We start from the raw sequence: 12,506 nt of genomic DNA, 5'->3' as shown, positions 1-12,506 counted from the left end.
CTGCGCTCTCGGCACCTGCCGGGCATGCGGTGCGGTGTCCCCGCGGTTTCCGGAGGAGCCCCGGGAGGGGGTGGCGGTGGGACGGGACGGAGGGGATGTCCCCCGCCGTCGGTCCCGCCCCGTCCCGCCCCTTCGGCGGAAGAGAGCGGGGCCGTGTTTCCGGGGGAGCGGGGGAGCGGCGGTGCCGCCAGCGTGTCCCGGGGCCGGGGGCGATGGGCCCGGCCCGCCGCAGGGACGCGCTCCGGCTGCGCGGCGGAGGGTGAGCCCGGCGGTACCGGGGAGTGAGCCCGGCCGTACCGGGGGCTGAGCCCGGCGGTACCGGGGGGTGAGCCCGGCCCGTACCGGGGACTGAGCCCGGCCGTACCGGGGGCTGAGCCCGGCCGTACCGGGGGGTGAGCCCGGCCCGTACCGGGGACTGAGCCCGGCCGTACCGGGGGGCCGCACCGGGGGCTGGGCGGGCTCGGGGGATGCTGTCGCGGTGCGGGGGTCCCACGGTGCTCTGACCCCGCTCCATCCCGCAGGTCCCCGCCGCTGCTGCGGCTCTTCCCCGGCCGCCTGTCTGCCTTCCCGCTGTTCCTGCTGGCGCTGCTGCTCGGCTTCGCTTCGCTGCTCTGGCTCCAGCTCAGCTGCTCGGGCGAGGGGCCGGAGCCGGCGGGGCAGCACCGGGGCGCTCCCCGGCAGCCCTGCCCGCCCCCGGCCCCGCCGCAGCCGCCCCAGGAGGAGCCGTCGTGGGCTCCGCACCGGCTGGCGCTGCTGGTGCCCTTCCGAGAGCGCTTCGAGGAGCTGCTGGCCTTCGTGCCCTACATGCACCGCTTCCTCAGCAAGAAGAGGATCCGCCACCGCATCTTCATCCTCAACCAAGTGGATCATTTCAGGTATAGCGTCTCCGTGTGCCGAGGGGGTCCTGCCCGAAGCTCTGGGAGTGCTGGGAGGGTGCTGCAGAGAAGCAAAGGACCAGGATAGTGGGATGTCAGGGGCAGCGTGTGATGCTCTCCCCAAAGCTGCTCATTCTAGAGCTCAGAGATGGACAAAGTGCTGGTTTGCTTTTTTCTTCCTTAGCAAGAATGGAATCTTAGCACAGAATCCTTTATCTTTGGGTATTTTAGCTTTCTCCCCAGTGTCACAGGTCTGCAACAGCAAACATATGGGGACTGTGAAAGTGAAAGACAGGCCATGGGGTGTTTGGAAACGCTGTCACCCCCAGCTCACTGTACAGAGAGAAGCAGGGGTGCAGTTGCAGGATGCAGTGCTGTGTTTGCACGTGTCCCTGTTTGGGGACCACTCAGACACTGAGCATTGCTGACTGTGGCAGGGGGATGTGGGGACAGTGGCTGCTGTGCGTGGCACTGAGAGCCCCCAGTCCCGTGGCAGGTTTAACAGGGCATCCCTGATCAACGTGGGCTTCCTGGAGAGCGGCAACGACACCGACTACATCGCCATGCACGACGTGGATCTCCTGCCCCTCAACGAGCACCTGGACTACAGCTTCCCAGAGGCAGGGCCCTTCCACGTGGCATCCCCCGAGCTGCACCCGCTCTACCACTACAAGACCTACGTGGGTGGCATCCTGCTGCTCACCAAGCAGCACTATGAGCTGGTGAGCTCCTGGGTGGGGTGTCCTGGACAGTTTGGAGCAGGAGCTATGACATTATCACAGTGAACTTGGGAGGTGGGGACAGGAGTCAAAATGGTTTGGGGACAGAGCCTGGGGTCTGAGCTGCTGGGGGCTGGACAGGGGAGGCTGGGCTGGTGTCTGCTCCTCTGAGGCCGTGGAGTTGTGCTGGACCTTGGCTGCTATGGTGCTGCTCTCGTTCCAGTGCAATGGCATGTCCAACCGCTTCTGGGGCTGGGGACGGGAGGACGATGAGTTCTATCGACGCATCAAAGGAGCTGGTCTCCAGGTAAGGGGTCTCTGCACCCTCCTGCCTTGAAATTGCCCTTTTTTACGTCTCTTCACCTGTCTCTCACTGTGATCACCCAGTCTGGGGCCTAGGGAAGGCAGCCCTGTGCTCCAGCAGCAGGTGCAGGAGTTTTCCAGTAGCTTTAGGGAAGCTCTGCTCTTCTCCCAGGTCCGTCGTCCCTCTGGAATCACAACTGGATACGAGACTTTCCAGCACCTGCATGACCCAGCCTGGAGGAAGAGAGACCAGAAGCGCATCGCTGCACAGAAGCAGGTGAGACCTGTGGTCCAGGGGAGCCACAGGAGGTTGGGGCTGTGGTCACCACGTGCTCTGAGCCCTCCTTGCTCCTGTCCTCCTCTGCCAGCTCTGGCTCCCTCCCCGGGCCCTGGGCGCTTCTCCCTGCCAGCCTGGGCCGAGCAGTCTCTCTCTTCCTCAGGAACAGTTCAAAGTGGATCGGGAGGGAGGCCTGAACAACGTCAGGTACCGAATCGAGTCACGGACAGATCTGAGCGTGGCAGGAGCCCCTTGCACCGTCCTCAATGTCCTGCTGGACTGTGACACAAACGAGACCCCCTGGTGCACGTTTGGCTGAGCCCATCCCCGCGTGCCAGTCGCGGGCTCTGTGCTGGTGCCAAGGCTCCCTGGCTGCTGTGCAGCTGCCTGGAGCAGGCAGGGGTTTGCAGCGGATGAGCATGGCAGTGCTGGCGAGACACAGAGGAGCAGAAGAGGCTGGGAACTGGACTTTGGCGGGAGCTACAGAGGAGGCTGAGAGTGGGACTCGCTGGTGTCGCTGCAGGTGCTGGTGCTGCCTCCCAGGCAGGTGCAGGAGGTGGCTTTCCTGTGCTGGACATGGCTGAGCTGCCACGCAGCTCTGAGGACAATAAAGAACTGTCAGGGCACCTGTGAGTTGTGAATGCCCTGGGCTGTGCTGGCAATACTCCATTTTCCTGTTCCCTTCACCTTCCTTCAGCACACCTGTCCTGGCTTGGCCCCAGCTCCTCTCTGTGTGACAGGTGAGCTCTGAGCTGCTCTGGCAGTCTGAAACGGGCTCTGAGAGAGATGGTGCCTCTTCCAGCTGCCAGGTGCCCCCAGGGCTGGGCTGTTGGCATTTCACTGCAGGAAGTGGTTGTGGTTGAGCCGTGCCCGAGCCCCAGCACCCACAGCACTGCTGGGTGTCAGCACTTGCAGGCCAGGACCTCTTTGGGGTGATGAGGAGAGTTCTGGCTGTGCTTTCCTTTCCTTGCCTGCCTTCCATGTGTGTGCTGCCTCAGCCTTTCTGGGGGGGTTGGAAAATCGGATGTCTACCCTGGGGTCTTGGCACAGGTTGTGGGTGCTGCTGCCTCCTCAGGCTGGGCAGACCCAGCTGAACAGCCAGTACCTCTCTGTTCAGCCCCACCACTAGCACTGGCACCAGGCCCTCTGTGTTTCCTGGCCCCTTCTGTCCTCGTCTCCTGCCTGCCACTTCCTGGGGTGGTTGCTTTGTATCCTCAGAGAGAAGCTGTTGCCATCCTGGGAAGACGAGTAGCTCCAGAGAGGAAGGAGGGAGGGAAAAAAACATCAGAGCCAAGTGCAGGGCTCATGGACCCTGTAGGGGCTGTGGGATGGGGTGTCTGGAGGGATCTGGTGCCTCCTTTCTGTGCTGCTCTGGAGCTGGGAGAGGAGTCTGGAGCCCTTGGACAGGGTGTTGGGGGCTGCCTCTGAGGCAGGGGTTGAGGTGCTGGTGCAGTGTGGTGAGGATCTGCTCTGCAGCATGGAAGCAGCAGGCTCAGCCTTGGGGCAACGTGGGGCTGTGCTGTCCAAGAGCTCCTGATGGCCTCTCCAGCCTGCTGGCTCCAAAGCAGCACTGATACCTGGCATGAATGTGCTGGTGACCTTGGACAGCTGGTGCACTTCTCCACAGGTGTTCCAGGACCAGTGATGCCCTTCCTGTGGGCAGCCAGGGGGAGAGACTGGCCCAGCAGCCCCACTCCTGCCTCTCCATGGCATGGGTTTGGGATCAGCCATCTGTGTGGCAGCCCCTTCCTGGTGCCTGAACCGCAGCCAGGGCTGGTGGAGGCAGATCAAAGTATTTCTCTGTGCCGTTCAAAATAGATGACACAATTTGGGGCAGGTTTCATAGAGACGTGGCTGTGCAGAAACAGAGAGCATATGTGCACCTCGCACTTGGCTCAGCGCTCCAGGCTCCTCTCCCGCTGCCTGGCAGCTATTTCTCAGCTCTGCTCGCAGCCCCCTCATCCCCCGGTTGCTTTTGTGGAAGAGGCACCCTGCTGGAGACCCGGCTTCCTTTTATAGCCCTGAATGTGACTCGGAGGTCGCTCGGCTCTGCTGCCCCCCCCACGCTTCGGGATCGGCAATGGCCCAGCGGGAGGGGATGAAGTTTTCCCCCATTGCCTTTCCACAGATGGATCACACCCTGCCTGCCGTCCCAGGAGCCCTGCAGAGCGCAGCCAAAAGCCTACCGGCGTTCTCCTGCTCTCAGCAAGCCTGAGGAGAACATCAGGATGCTCAGGGGCAGAGAGGGCCCCTGGAGGGCCAGCCCTGCCCCTCTGTGACCCCCCCTTCTGGGGTCCCAATTGCTGTTGAAGCAGGTGCAGCTGGTGATGGCTTTTATGATGGCTTTTATGGCTTTTAATTGATGGCTTTTATTGGCAGGTTGTTATAAAGTGGATTGTTCCAGAGCTGTTTGCTGGTGGACATTTGAAATTGCTGTAGTATCTTAGAGGGGGGGCACTGGGGGGGTGAGGTGAGCAGAGAGAGGGGACTGGAGGAAAAAATCAGAGGAAGCTGAAGCATCTCTGCCTGGAGAAGGTGACATCCCTGCCTGCTGGAGCGACCCGGGCAGGGCCAGGCTCCCTGTGGGAGCTGCTATCCAGGCAGATGTGCTCGGGGTGTGCAGCCCCAGGAGGAGCAGGAAACGGGGCAGACGGGCAGAGGGGTGCGGCTGTGAGCAGCGCCCCGTGAGCCTCCCGGCATTGCTGAACCCGCCCGGGCCGAGCCCTGGGGTGATGCCAGTGCCCGCGGGGTGCCGGGGGCCCTTTCCCGACTGCGCTCCATGGCAGACACATTCCTGAGGCCAGCACGATGGGACATGGCACCGCTGGGAAGGGCGGCCGTGTTCAGAGGCCACGCCGGTGCCGCCGGGCACAGGAGCTGCGGGGAACGGGGGCTGAGGCCCGAGGGAGCGGAGCGTGCCTTGGCAGCGCACCGAGGACGCTGCCAGCATGTGAGCCCGGCGAGCAGGGACCGGGGACAGTGTGTGCGTGTGGGAGAGCACTGGCAGCACAGCTTGAGGACTCGGGTGTGCGGCGGAGGGAGCTGGCAGCGAGCGGGGTGCGGGCACGCCGGGCTGGGCACGGTGCGGTCCCTGCCGGGGACAGGCGGCACCGCGCCCGGGACGGAGCAGGGCTGCTGCAGGTGTCCTGCTCCCAGGGCCACCGCTGACCCGGTCCACCCCGTGCCGCGATCCTCGCTCCCTGCGGCTGCCAAAACCGGCTCCAGGATGTGATTCAGAGGGATGGAGCGTGTCCCGTCTCACTGGCGCCAGGCCAGGCGGGAGCCCCACGGGGGTACGCCGTGTCCCCGGGGCTTTGGGACGCTCCTACCCACCCGCGGGTGCTGCTGCGAGGGGGGACACGGGGTTGCCCTGCTAGAGGACGGCACAGAGTGTGTCCCGTGGAGTCGAGACCCCTTCTCCACGCCGCAGGTACCAAGCAAAATATTTCTCTCCACCCTTGGCGGGCGATACCCGGGAATAGCAGCCCGCCTGTCAGGGGTTACCGGGAGCCCACCGGCGCCGGTGCTGCCGGTCCCGGAGCTGTAACTGGGGGGATTTGCGGGGCTCTCCCCGCCATTGGGAGGGGGTTCCATGCAAGTGTCGGCGCCGCACGCAGCCAGCGCGCCCTGCCCTGCCCCGCCCCGCCCCGTTGGTGGGCACGGCCGGGCCGTCCCCCTCCTTCCTCCTCCTCCTCCTCCTCCTTCCTCCTCCTCCTCCTCCTTCTGCTGCTGCTGCTGCTGCTGCTTCCCGCCCCTCCCGTCCCGCCGCCCCCGCGCCGCGATTTGCCGGTGCCGGCTCCGCCCGCCGCCCCGCGCGGCCGCGGCCGAGGGGCGCGTTCAAACGCGGCGAGGGAAGGAGCGCGGAGCGGAGCCGTGCGGGACCGCAGCGCCGCCGGCATGGTGAGTGCGGCCCGGCCGGCCCCATCCCCCTCCCTGCGGCCAGCGGGGCTTTGTCCCGGGCTCGGGCCCGGGCACCGGCTGCCCCCTCCGCCCTCTCCGAGCCGGAAATTCCGGCGGGGCTGCGGGGAGGCGCGGAGGGGCTGCGCGGGACCCGCGCCCGCCTCCCTCCAACCCTGGGTGGAATGGGAATGGGAAAGGGAAAAGGTTTGTGGCGGTATCCTGCCTGGGCACGGCCGGGATTGGGAGCAGATCGCGAAGGAGCCAGGCTGGCCGGACCGGTGTTTTGCCGCCTGGAGGGTGATCCCCTCCCTGCCGCAGGCAGGACACCTCCGGGCTCCCCCGGCGCTTCCCAAACCTCCCACAACCTGACCTACTTCCTCGACCGCCTGTGCCGGGAGGAGCCGCTGCGGGGCTCGGCCGAGCTGCTCCCCAATGCCGGGGGCTGGACGTGCATCCATGCCCCCCCCCCAGCATGGGAACATCCACGTCCCCATCCCCGTGCGCGCCCGGTGGCACCGCAGGCAGCTCCGATCCTTCCAGAGGGTCCGTCCCCGGTGCCCTTCGTGGGGTGCCGGTGCCCGGAGCAGGTGTTGGGCTCGCAGAGGGAGGTGACAGCGCAGGCCGGGAGCTGTCAGACAGGTTTGTGCGTGGCAGCAATTAAAAGCGGGGTGTTTGTTTACCCGGCGCGTGGTGCTGCTGAGAACCAGGGCAGCTTCCTGGGTGTAACCCGGCCCCGGAGCCCTCGGCGAGGCTGGGAGCGGTGCTGGGGGCTCTGCCTCGCCCCTGCCACACTCTCTGTGTCCCCTGCACCGGTGTGAGGCCATCGTCCCCTCCCTAGCGCTGGGGAGCCAGAGCCGAGGCCGAAGGCATCCTCTCATCCTTCCTCCCCCGGCCACCTGCGCAGGAAGCTGCATTGTCCCGTCAGCATCCTGCCCCTTCCCACCGCCCTCCCTCTCGCCATGTCCGGCCGCGGGGTCCCCGGCACGCAGCAGCAGCAGCTGGGCTGGGGCCGCCTGCTCCCTGCCCGGGCTGGGGAGGGAATGCCCGTGGTGGAGGGGGCCGTGTGGAGTTCCCCTGCGAGCTGCAGAGCCCGTGCCGCCCTTGCCGTGCGGGAAGTGCCCCCGTGGTGCCGCAGAGTGCCCATCGCGGGGAGGCCAGGCTGGTGGGCATCCCCAGGGGCATTTTGGGGCGGTCTCCAGAGGGGGTCCGCAGCCTGAGGTCCCGGCGGGGAGGTTGGGTGCCGCCGGGCCGGGGCTGGCGCCAGGCCTGGGCAGGTGCTGCCGGCTCCCGAACTCGCCCGCCTGGCTGGGCGGCAGGTGCCTGTTCTGGTGGCGGCCCCGGCCGCGGGCGGGAGGTGGGGCTGGGTGTGGGAGGAGGCGCTGCACCGTGGTGGGGGCAGCGGCGGGGAGCCCCCGCCCCGTGCCTGCTGTGCCCTGTCCCCCGGGAAGCCGCACGGGAGATGGCAGATCCATCCTAGTGTCAGGAGCCCGTGTGGGCCCTTGGGGCTGGCCGGGAAAGGGGGTGCCGGGGGTGTGTCCCGGCTGCCCGGCATCGCTGACTCTGTCTCTTCCCCGGCAGTGCTGGTTCTGGGCTTTTCTCTAATTCTCCATGGCAGCAGCACAGGGTCCTGTGACCTGTGAGCCCGACACGCGTGTCCTCGGCACCTACCTCTCCTCGGAGCCCGTCGGCGTGGTTGGCAGCATGGGCAGCGTGGGCAGCCTGGTGGAGAAGCAGGATCTGTCCCCCCTGGAGCTGCGGGCCCCGCTGGGCGGCTCGCGGGGGCTCCGGCAGCCCGACGGGTTGCTGCGCAAGGGGCCCAACCAGCGGGAGCTCTTTGGGTACCTGCACGGGGCCAAGAAGGAGACGCGGACGGAGCGGAAGCACCAGACATCGGCCGCCTGCTACAAGCGGGACTACGAGAGCGACCGCGAGAACCGATCCCCTGAGCGCTGCTCCCGCGAGCATCACCGTGGGGCCGACTTCTCCAAGAGCTCCCTGCCGGAGCGGGGCCGCTTCGACAAGGTGAGGCTGTGAGGGTCTGAAATACAGCCTGGTCTGCGAGAGGATGGGGATGGAACAGGATGATCTGCACCCTCCTGGATGGGGTGTGGGGATTTGAGGATGTTCAGGGATATGAAGTGGGGAGTGTGGCGGTTCTCTCTGGCTGTAGAGGCTCATGCTTGACCTTGCTCTTGTTTTTCAGTGTCGTATCAGGCCCTCGGCCTTCAAGGCAGTGGCTGGGAAGGGGCTGGTCTCCATGCAGGGCCTGTCCTCGTCCAAGGGGCAGAAGTTGTCCAAGAGCAATGGGAGCCTGCACACGCTGCTGTCGCAGAGCAGCACGGCGGCCCCGCAGCACGGCCCGCTCCGCACCCACCTGCTCCACGCCATCAGCCTGGATGAGGCCTCTGACTCCAGCCACAACTCCATCCAGAGCTTCCCATCCTACGGCTCCCGCCTCAAGCCTGCCCAGAGCCAGTTCAGCGCCTCCATGGGCCACATCAACCACATCGGGGGCTCCTTGGACAGGGTTTCCCGGAGCCCCAGAGATACCCTGGCCCCTGAGAAGATGCCCCTGTCCTGCAAAAGCATGGCCACCCTGAGCAGGCTGCAGAGCCCCGGCGAGCCCCCGCCGCCGTATGAGTTCTCCTACTCGCTGGAGGATGCGGTGAAGCAGCTGGAGGACCGGCTGCAGGAGACGGGAGGGGAGCTGAGGCAGCTCAAGAGGAGCCTCAGCGAGACTGAAGACCCCTTCACACAGGTGAGCTGTGCTGGGTGCCCCAGGCAGGGATGTGGGGGTGGAAGGAGCAGTGAAGGAGCTGCCGTGGTGGGTGATGGGCTTGGAATGACCAAGCGTGGGAGGATCAAATATCACAGGACCTCTTGGGGTCTCTCCTGGGGCTACAGCCTCTCACCAGTGTCCATCTGTGCTGGCAGGCGTTTGAGGACAAGCAGCGGCTGTGGCTGGATGAGCTGGAGGACCTGAAGCAGATGTACATGGCCCGGCTGCAGCAGGTGATGCAGCAGGCGCAGCGCGGGCAGCGGGCGCTGCAGCTGCAGCTCTACAAGGCACAGCAGGAGAAGAAGCGGCTGCAGGAGGAGCTGAGCCTGCAGCAGTGCCAGTGTGAGGAGAGCAAGCTCCGGCAGCCCCAGGGCGAGCATGGCAGCCCCAAACTGGAGGAGACCAAGTGGGAGGTGAGTCTCCTTCCTTTCCTTCCCTCCCTATTGCCACCCTCCTGGCTGTGGGGCCAGGATGGGGGCAGCAGTTCCCTGCTCTGGTGCCACTCGGGGTCACAGTACGGAAGGGATGAGCCACATGTGGTGCTTATGGTCTCCCAAGAGGACAACCTGGGGTGCTGCCACCTCTGGGGTCCTGCTCCCCCAGCCCTCACTGCTCCCTGTGCCCTGCAGGTGTGCCAGAAAGCAGCAGAGATCTCCCTGCTGAAGCAGCAGCTCCGGGACACCCAGGAGGAGATGGCTCAGAAGCTGGGGGAGATCTTCAGCCTGAAGACGCAGCTGCGGGAGGCCAAGGCAGAGGTCCAGGCCAGGGACTCGCAGCTGGCACAGCTGGCAGACTCCTTCCAGAGCCCCCCGGAGCCCAGCACCTCGCTGCCCCTGGGCGATGACCCCATGCCATCGTGCCAGGACTTCCCTGGCTGCGAAACTGATGACTCCAAGTGCCGGGGCCTGCAGAGCGACTCGGCGGAGCCCCTGGAGCGGCAGGTGGAGTGGCTGTGGGCAGAGCTGCTGCGGGAGCGGCGTCAGGGCCAGCTGCAGGCTGTGAACTTTGAGCTGGAGAGGAAAACGTGGCAGGAGGAGAAGGAGAAGGTGCTGCGGTACCAGCGGGAGCTCCAGGCCAGCTACATGGAGATGTACCACCGGAGCCAGGCGCTGGAGCGGGAGCTGCGGCAGCTGCGGGCGGAGCCCAGGGATGTCAGGATCGATTCGCCCTGGATCGAGCGGGTGGAGTCCTCCAAGATCTGAGGGGCGGGACGCCAGTGGGACTGAGAAGGGGGAAGGTCTCTTGCCGCTGCAAAGGGACGATCTCAGGGTGTGCACAAGGACACACAGCCCTGGCCTGAAGGACCGATTGCCACAGGGGAGCTTCTCCTTCTTGCAGCACCTCAGGCCCTTCTGGTGGGGTCTCTGGAGGGTGGGGGGTCATCTGTGCCAGGGTGGGGATCTTGCATGTGCCCCGTGCTCTGACTCCAGGAGTGTTTGCCCCGTGATTCCTTCTGCCATGAGGGCAGAAACCAAGCACCCTGTGAGACATTCCCTGTCCCTCCTGCTCTGCTGCTCCTGTTTCTACAACCCAGTAACTTAATGTCTTGTGAGGAGAAGCTGAAGCCCTGTCCCCCACCCCATTGCCTTGCTGCGGGGGTTGCAGCTACTGTTTGCAGTGGCTGCCTTGTCAGCAGGGCCCTGGGGCTGGTGGTGCCTCTGGGCAGGCAGAGGAGGAAACCCCGAGGAGTTCTGGTGCTGCTGGAAGGGGGCAGCTGCCCCAGCACCTGCTGGGGCTTCTCGTGTCCCCAGTGTGGAGCTGCTCTGCAGTGGAGGTGGTTGGTGCAGCTTTCTTTGGGCTGAGATGGGGGAATGCCTTGTGCAAGGAGGGATGGGAACTGGTGCTCTGCCACACTGGGAGGAACTGGGGTGGGAGAGAGGACTGGGGCGTGTGCCTGAGCTGGGGAAGAGCTGGGGTCCCCCCTCCCGGGGGAGGTGAGGGGAAGCAGGCGAGCCCAGAGGCACTGAAGGAGAGCCCTGCTCTGTGCATGTCACAGCAGAACCACGTGAAGGCCGGGCCCAGCCCCACACCCCGTTCCTGCAATAAACCCGCATTTCTCTCTCCCAGCCTCTGCTCTGCTTCCCTCGGGGTCGGGGGGCTGTGAGGGTGGGGGTGAAGGGGACGGTGTGGGGCCGGGCTGGGCGGTACAACAGGCAGGGCATGGCCGTGAGTCACGGCGGGGCCGGGCGGGCTCCCGGGGCAGCCTCGCCCCTGTCCCTGCTGTGGTTTAACCCAGCCTGGACCCCCCCAGCCCTCCCCCCGAGCACCAGGACCACTCTGTACAAACCCGCAGACACCTTTATTGACCCCACAGCGCTCAGCATCCCCCCATCAGTCCTCTGGGCAGAGTCCCCAGAAACAGCCGTGCGGCCCGGGCAGGGGGACAGGGACCCGCAGGGCCCCTGGGGGGCACAGCCCGGCCCTGGCTCTTCACAGCGGCAGGGGAAGGGCCGACACCTCCTCCAGGCACTCGTCGTAAGCCTCCTGGTACTCCTCGTGGGGCTTGATCAGGATGACACAGGTCGGGCGCTTGGAGCCAGCTGCAGCTCCCAGGTCCTGAGGGAACACAGGGAGGCCATGGGGGGCCAGCTCCCTTCCCGAGGTGAGAACCTCAGGAACCTTTTCCCAGCTTGTCTCCTACAAGCTGCGAGCTAGGCTGGCAGAAGGGACTGGCACCTGTCTCACGTGCCATAATTCTTCCCCAGAGTGGGTCCACAGAGCTGCCTGCACCGGGGCTGAAGCTCCAAAGACACCGACTGCCCCCCCAGCTCCCTGTCTGCAAAAGAGCCGGCCCCAGCCCACAGAAGCCACAGCAAAGATGTGCTGGCTCTGTCCCGGAGCTGCTGCAGGAACTCGATCATGACAAACAGCTGCGACTCCACAGTGAGACACATCCTACACCTCCCCCCGTCCCTTCTGGCCTCGGTCAGGGACAAGCACCCAGTTCTTCACTCGGGCACCGCATTTGCAGCTCCCGGGACGGCTCCGGTCACGGCCGGGGCTCCTCACCGTGCTCCCTGTCACCAGGGCTGGTTCCTCCCCCGCCCCACACTCACCGTTTTGGAAGGGACGTATGCGTACGGGAGGCTCCTGTCCTCGCACATAATGGGGATGTGGCAGTAGACATCGATGGGCAGCGTGTCCCCGGCCAGCACCGTGATCCTGCGGGCACAGCCGTGTCAGCGCCGGGGCCGGGGGCTGCGCGAGCCCGCGGGACCAAGGCAGCACTTACCCCTTCTCGCCCTTGTTGATGAACTTCTGCACCTCCTTCACGCCGCGGCGGAGCTGCTTGTGCTTGGTCGCTGCAAGAGAAGCACGGCGTGAGGGGCTGAGTGAGAACCGCGGCGTGCGGGACCGCACCGCGCCGCCGCCATCACCCGGGCCCTCCCCGCCGGCGCCGCCGGACCTTTCCTGATGCACTTGAGCAGCTTTCGGGTGAGTTTGCGGGACGCGAGCGGCTGCGCGATGGGGTTCAGGAAGTCGAGCTGCTCCCGGTACGAGAGCTCCGGTGTGGCCTCCGCCTCGGCCGCCGCCTCCGGCTTCTCCCGCGCCATGGCCGCCACAGGCCGAATCCGCTTCCGGGGCGCGCGCCGCGCCGCGCCACATATCCGCCAGCTCTCCGACAGCCAATCAGAACCGCTCTAACAGTGACA

General features: G+C 65.8%; 3 protein-coding genes across 5 annotated transcripts; 2 read left to right on the top strand and 1 right to left on the bottom strand.

The window, feature by feature from the left end:
• Window positions 1–9: 9 nt before the first annotated feature.
• On the top strand, window positions 10–4,579 carry B4GALT7 (beta-1,4-galactosyltransferase 7). Of its 3 annotated transcripts, XR_013184379.1 has the most exons (7): window positions 10–281; window positions 522–875; window positions 1,372–1,597; window positions 1,818–1,901; window positions 2,070–2,174; window positions 2,338–2,914; window positions 4,303–4,579. XR_013184379.1 is itself a non-coding variant. In XM_077186454.1 (6 exons), the coding sequence occupies exons 1-6, from the start codon at window positions 25–27 to the stop codon at window positions 2,491–2,493; spliced, it is 1,182 nt and encodes a 393-aa protein (XP_077042569.1). In that variant the 5' UTR covers window positions 10–24; the 3' UTR covers window positions 2,494–4,579. The 3 variants fall into 3 exon arrangements, 2 of the variants coding, with proteins under 2 accessions (XP_077042569.1, XP_054498960.2); XM_077186454.1 differs by having other exon boundaries at window positions 2,338–4,579; XM_054642985.2 differs by having other exon boundaries at window positions 50–259; window positions 2,338–4,579.
• A 1,322-nt stretch (window positions 4,580–5,901) lies between these two features.
• N4BP3 (NEDD4 binding protein 3) lies at window positions 5,902–10,919 on the top strand. The gene is made up of 5 exons (XM_054643014.2): window positions 5,902–6,074; window positions 7,653–8,096; window positions 8,278–8,832; window positions 9,009–9,266; window positions 9,483–10,919. The coding sequence occupies exons 2-5, from the start codon at window positions 7,683–7,685 to the stop codon at window positions 10,053–10,055; spliced, it is 1,800 nt and encodes a 599-aa protein (XP_054498989.1). The 5' UTR covers window positions 5,902–6,074; window positions 7,653–7,682; the 3' UTR covers window positions 10,056–10,919.
• Window positions 10,920–11,133: 214 nt separating this feature from the next.
• Window positions 11,134–12,450, bottom strand: NHP2 (NHP2 ribonucleoprotein). The gene is made up of 4 exons (XM_054643009.2): window positions 12,260–12,450; window positions 12,086–12,155; window positions 11,910–12,015; window positions 11,134–11,409 (listed from the first exon to the last, which is right to left on the bottom strand). The coding sequence occupies exons 1-4, from the start codon at window positions 12,405–12,407 to the stop codon at window positions 11,284–11,286; spliced, it is 450 nt and encodes a 149-aa protein (XP_054498984.1). The 5' UTR covers window positions 12,408–12,450; the 3' UTR covers window positions 11,134–11,283.
• Window positions 12,451–12,506: the final 56 nt, after the last annotated feature.

The sequence above is a fragment of the Agelaius phoeniceus genome, chromosome 15 (assembly GCF_051311805.1).
Source record: "Agelaius phoeniceus isolate bAgePho1 chromosome 15, bAgePho1.hap1, whole genome shotgun sequence".
Taxonomy (NCBI): domain Eukaryota; kingdom Metazoa; phylum Chordata; class Aves; order Passeriformes; family Icteridae; genus Agelaius; species Agelaius phoeniceus.
This window is presented reverse-complemented; position numbering and strand designations above follow the sequence as displayed.

What these genes read in the sequence shown, in the direction of transcription:
- B4GALT7 (XM_077186454.1), top strand. Translation starts at nt 25, where the DNA reads ATGCGGTGCGGTGTCCCCGCGGTTTCCGGAGGAGCCCCGGGAGGGGGT. An exon ending in GAGCCCGGCGGTACCGGGGA is followed by an intron (nt 282 to 521) that starts GTGAGCCCGGCC and finishes TCCATCCCGCAG; the next exon opens with GTCCCCGCCGCTGCTGCGGC. An exon ending in GCATCGCTGCACAGAAGCAG is followed by an intron (nt 2,175 to 2,337) that starts GTGAGACCTGTG and finishes TCTCTTCCTCAG; the next exon opens with GAACAGTTCAAAGTGGATCG.
- N4BP3 (XM_054643014.2), top strand. Translation starts at nt 7,683, where the DNA reads ATGGCAGCAGCACAGGGTCCTGTGACCTGTGAGCCCGACACGCGTGTC. An exon ending in AGCGGGGCCGCTTCGACAAG is followed by an intron (nt 8,097 to 8,277) that starts GTGAGGCTGTGA and finishes CTTGTTTTTCAG; the next exon opens with TGTCGTATCAGGCCCTCGGC. An exon ending in TGGAGGAGACCAAGTGGGAG is followed by an intron (nt 9,267 to 9,482) that starts GTGAGTCTCCTT and finishes TGTGCCCTGCAG; the next exon opens with GTGTGCCAGAAAGCAGCAGA.
- NHP2 (XM_054643009.2), bottom strand. Translation starts at nt 12,407, where the DNA reads ATGGCGCGGGAGAAGCCGGAGGCGGCGGCCGAGGCGGAGGCCACACCG. An exon ending in GCTCAAGTGCATCAGGAAAG is followed by an intron (nt 12,156 to 12,259) that starts GTCCGGCGGCGC and finishes CTTCTCTTGCAG; the next exon opens with CGACCAAGCACAAGCAGCTC. An exon ending in CATACGTCCCTTCCAAAACG is followed by an intron (nt 11,410 to 11,909) that starts GTGAGTGTGGGG and finishes GTGTTCCCTCAG; the next exon opens with GACCTGGGAGCTGCAGCTGG.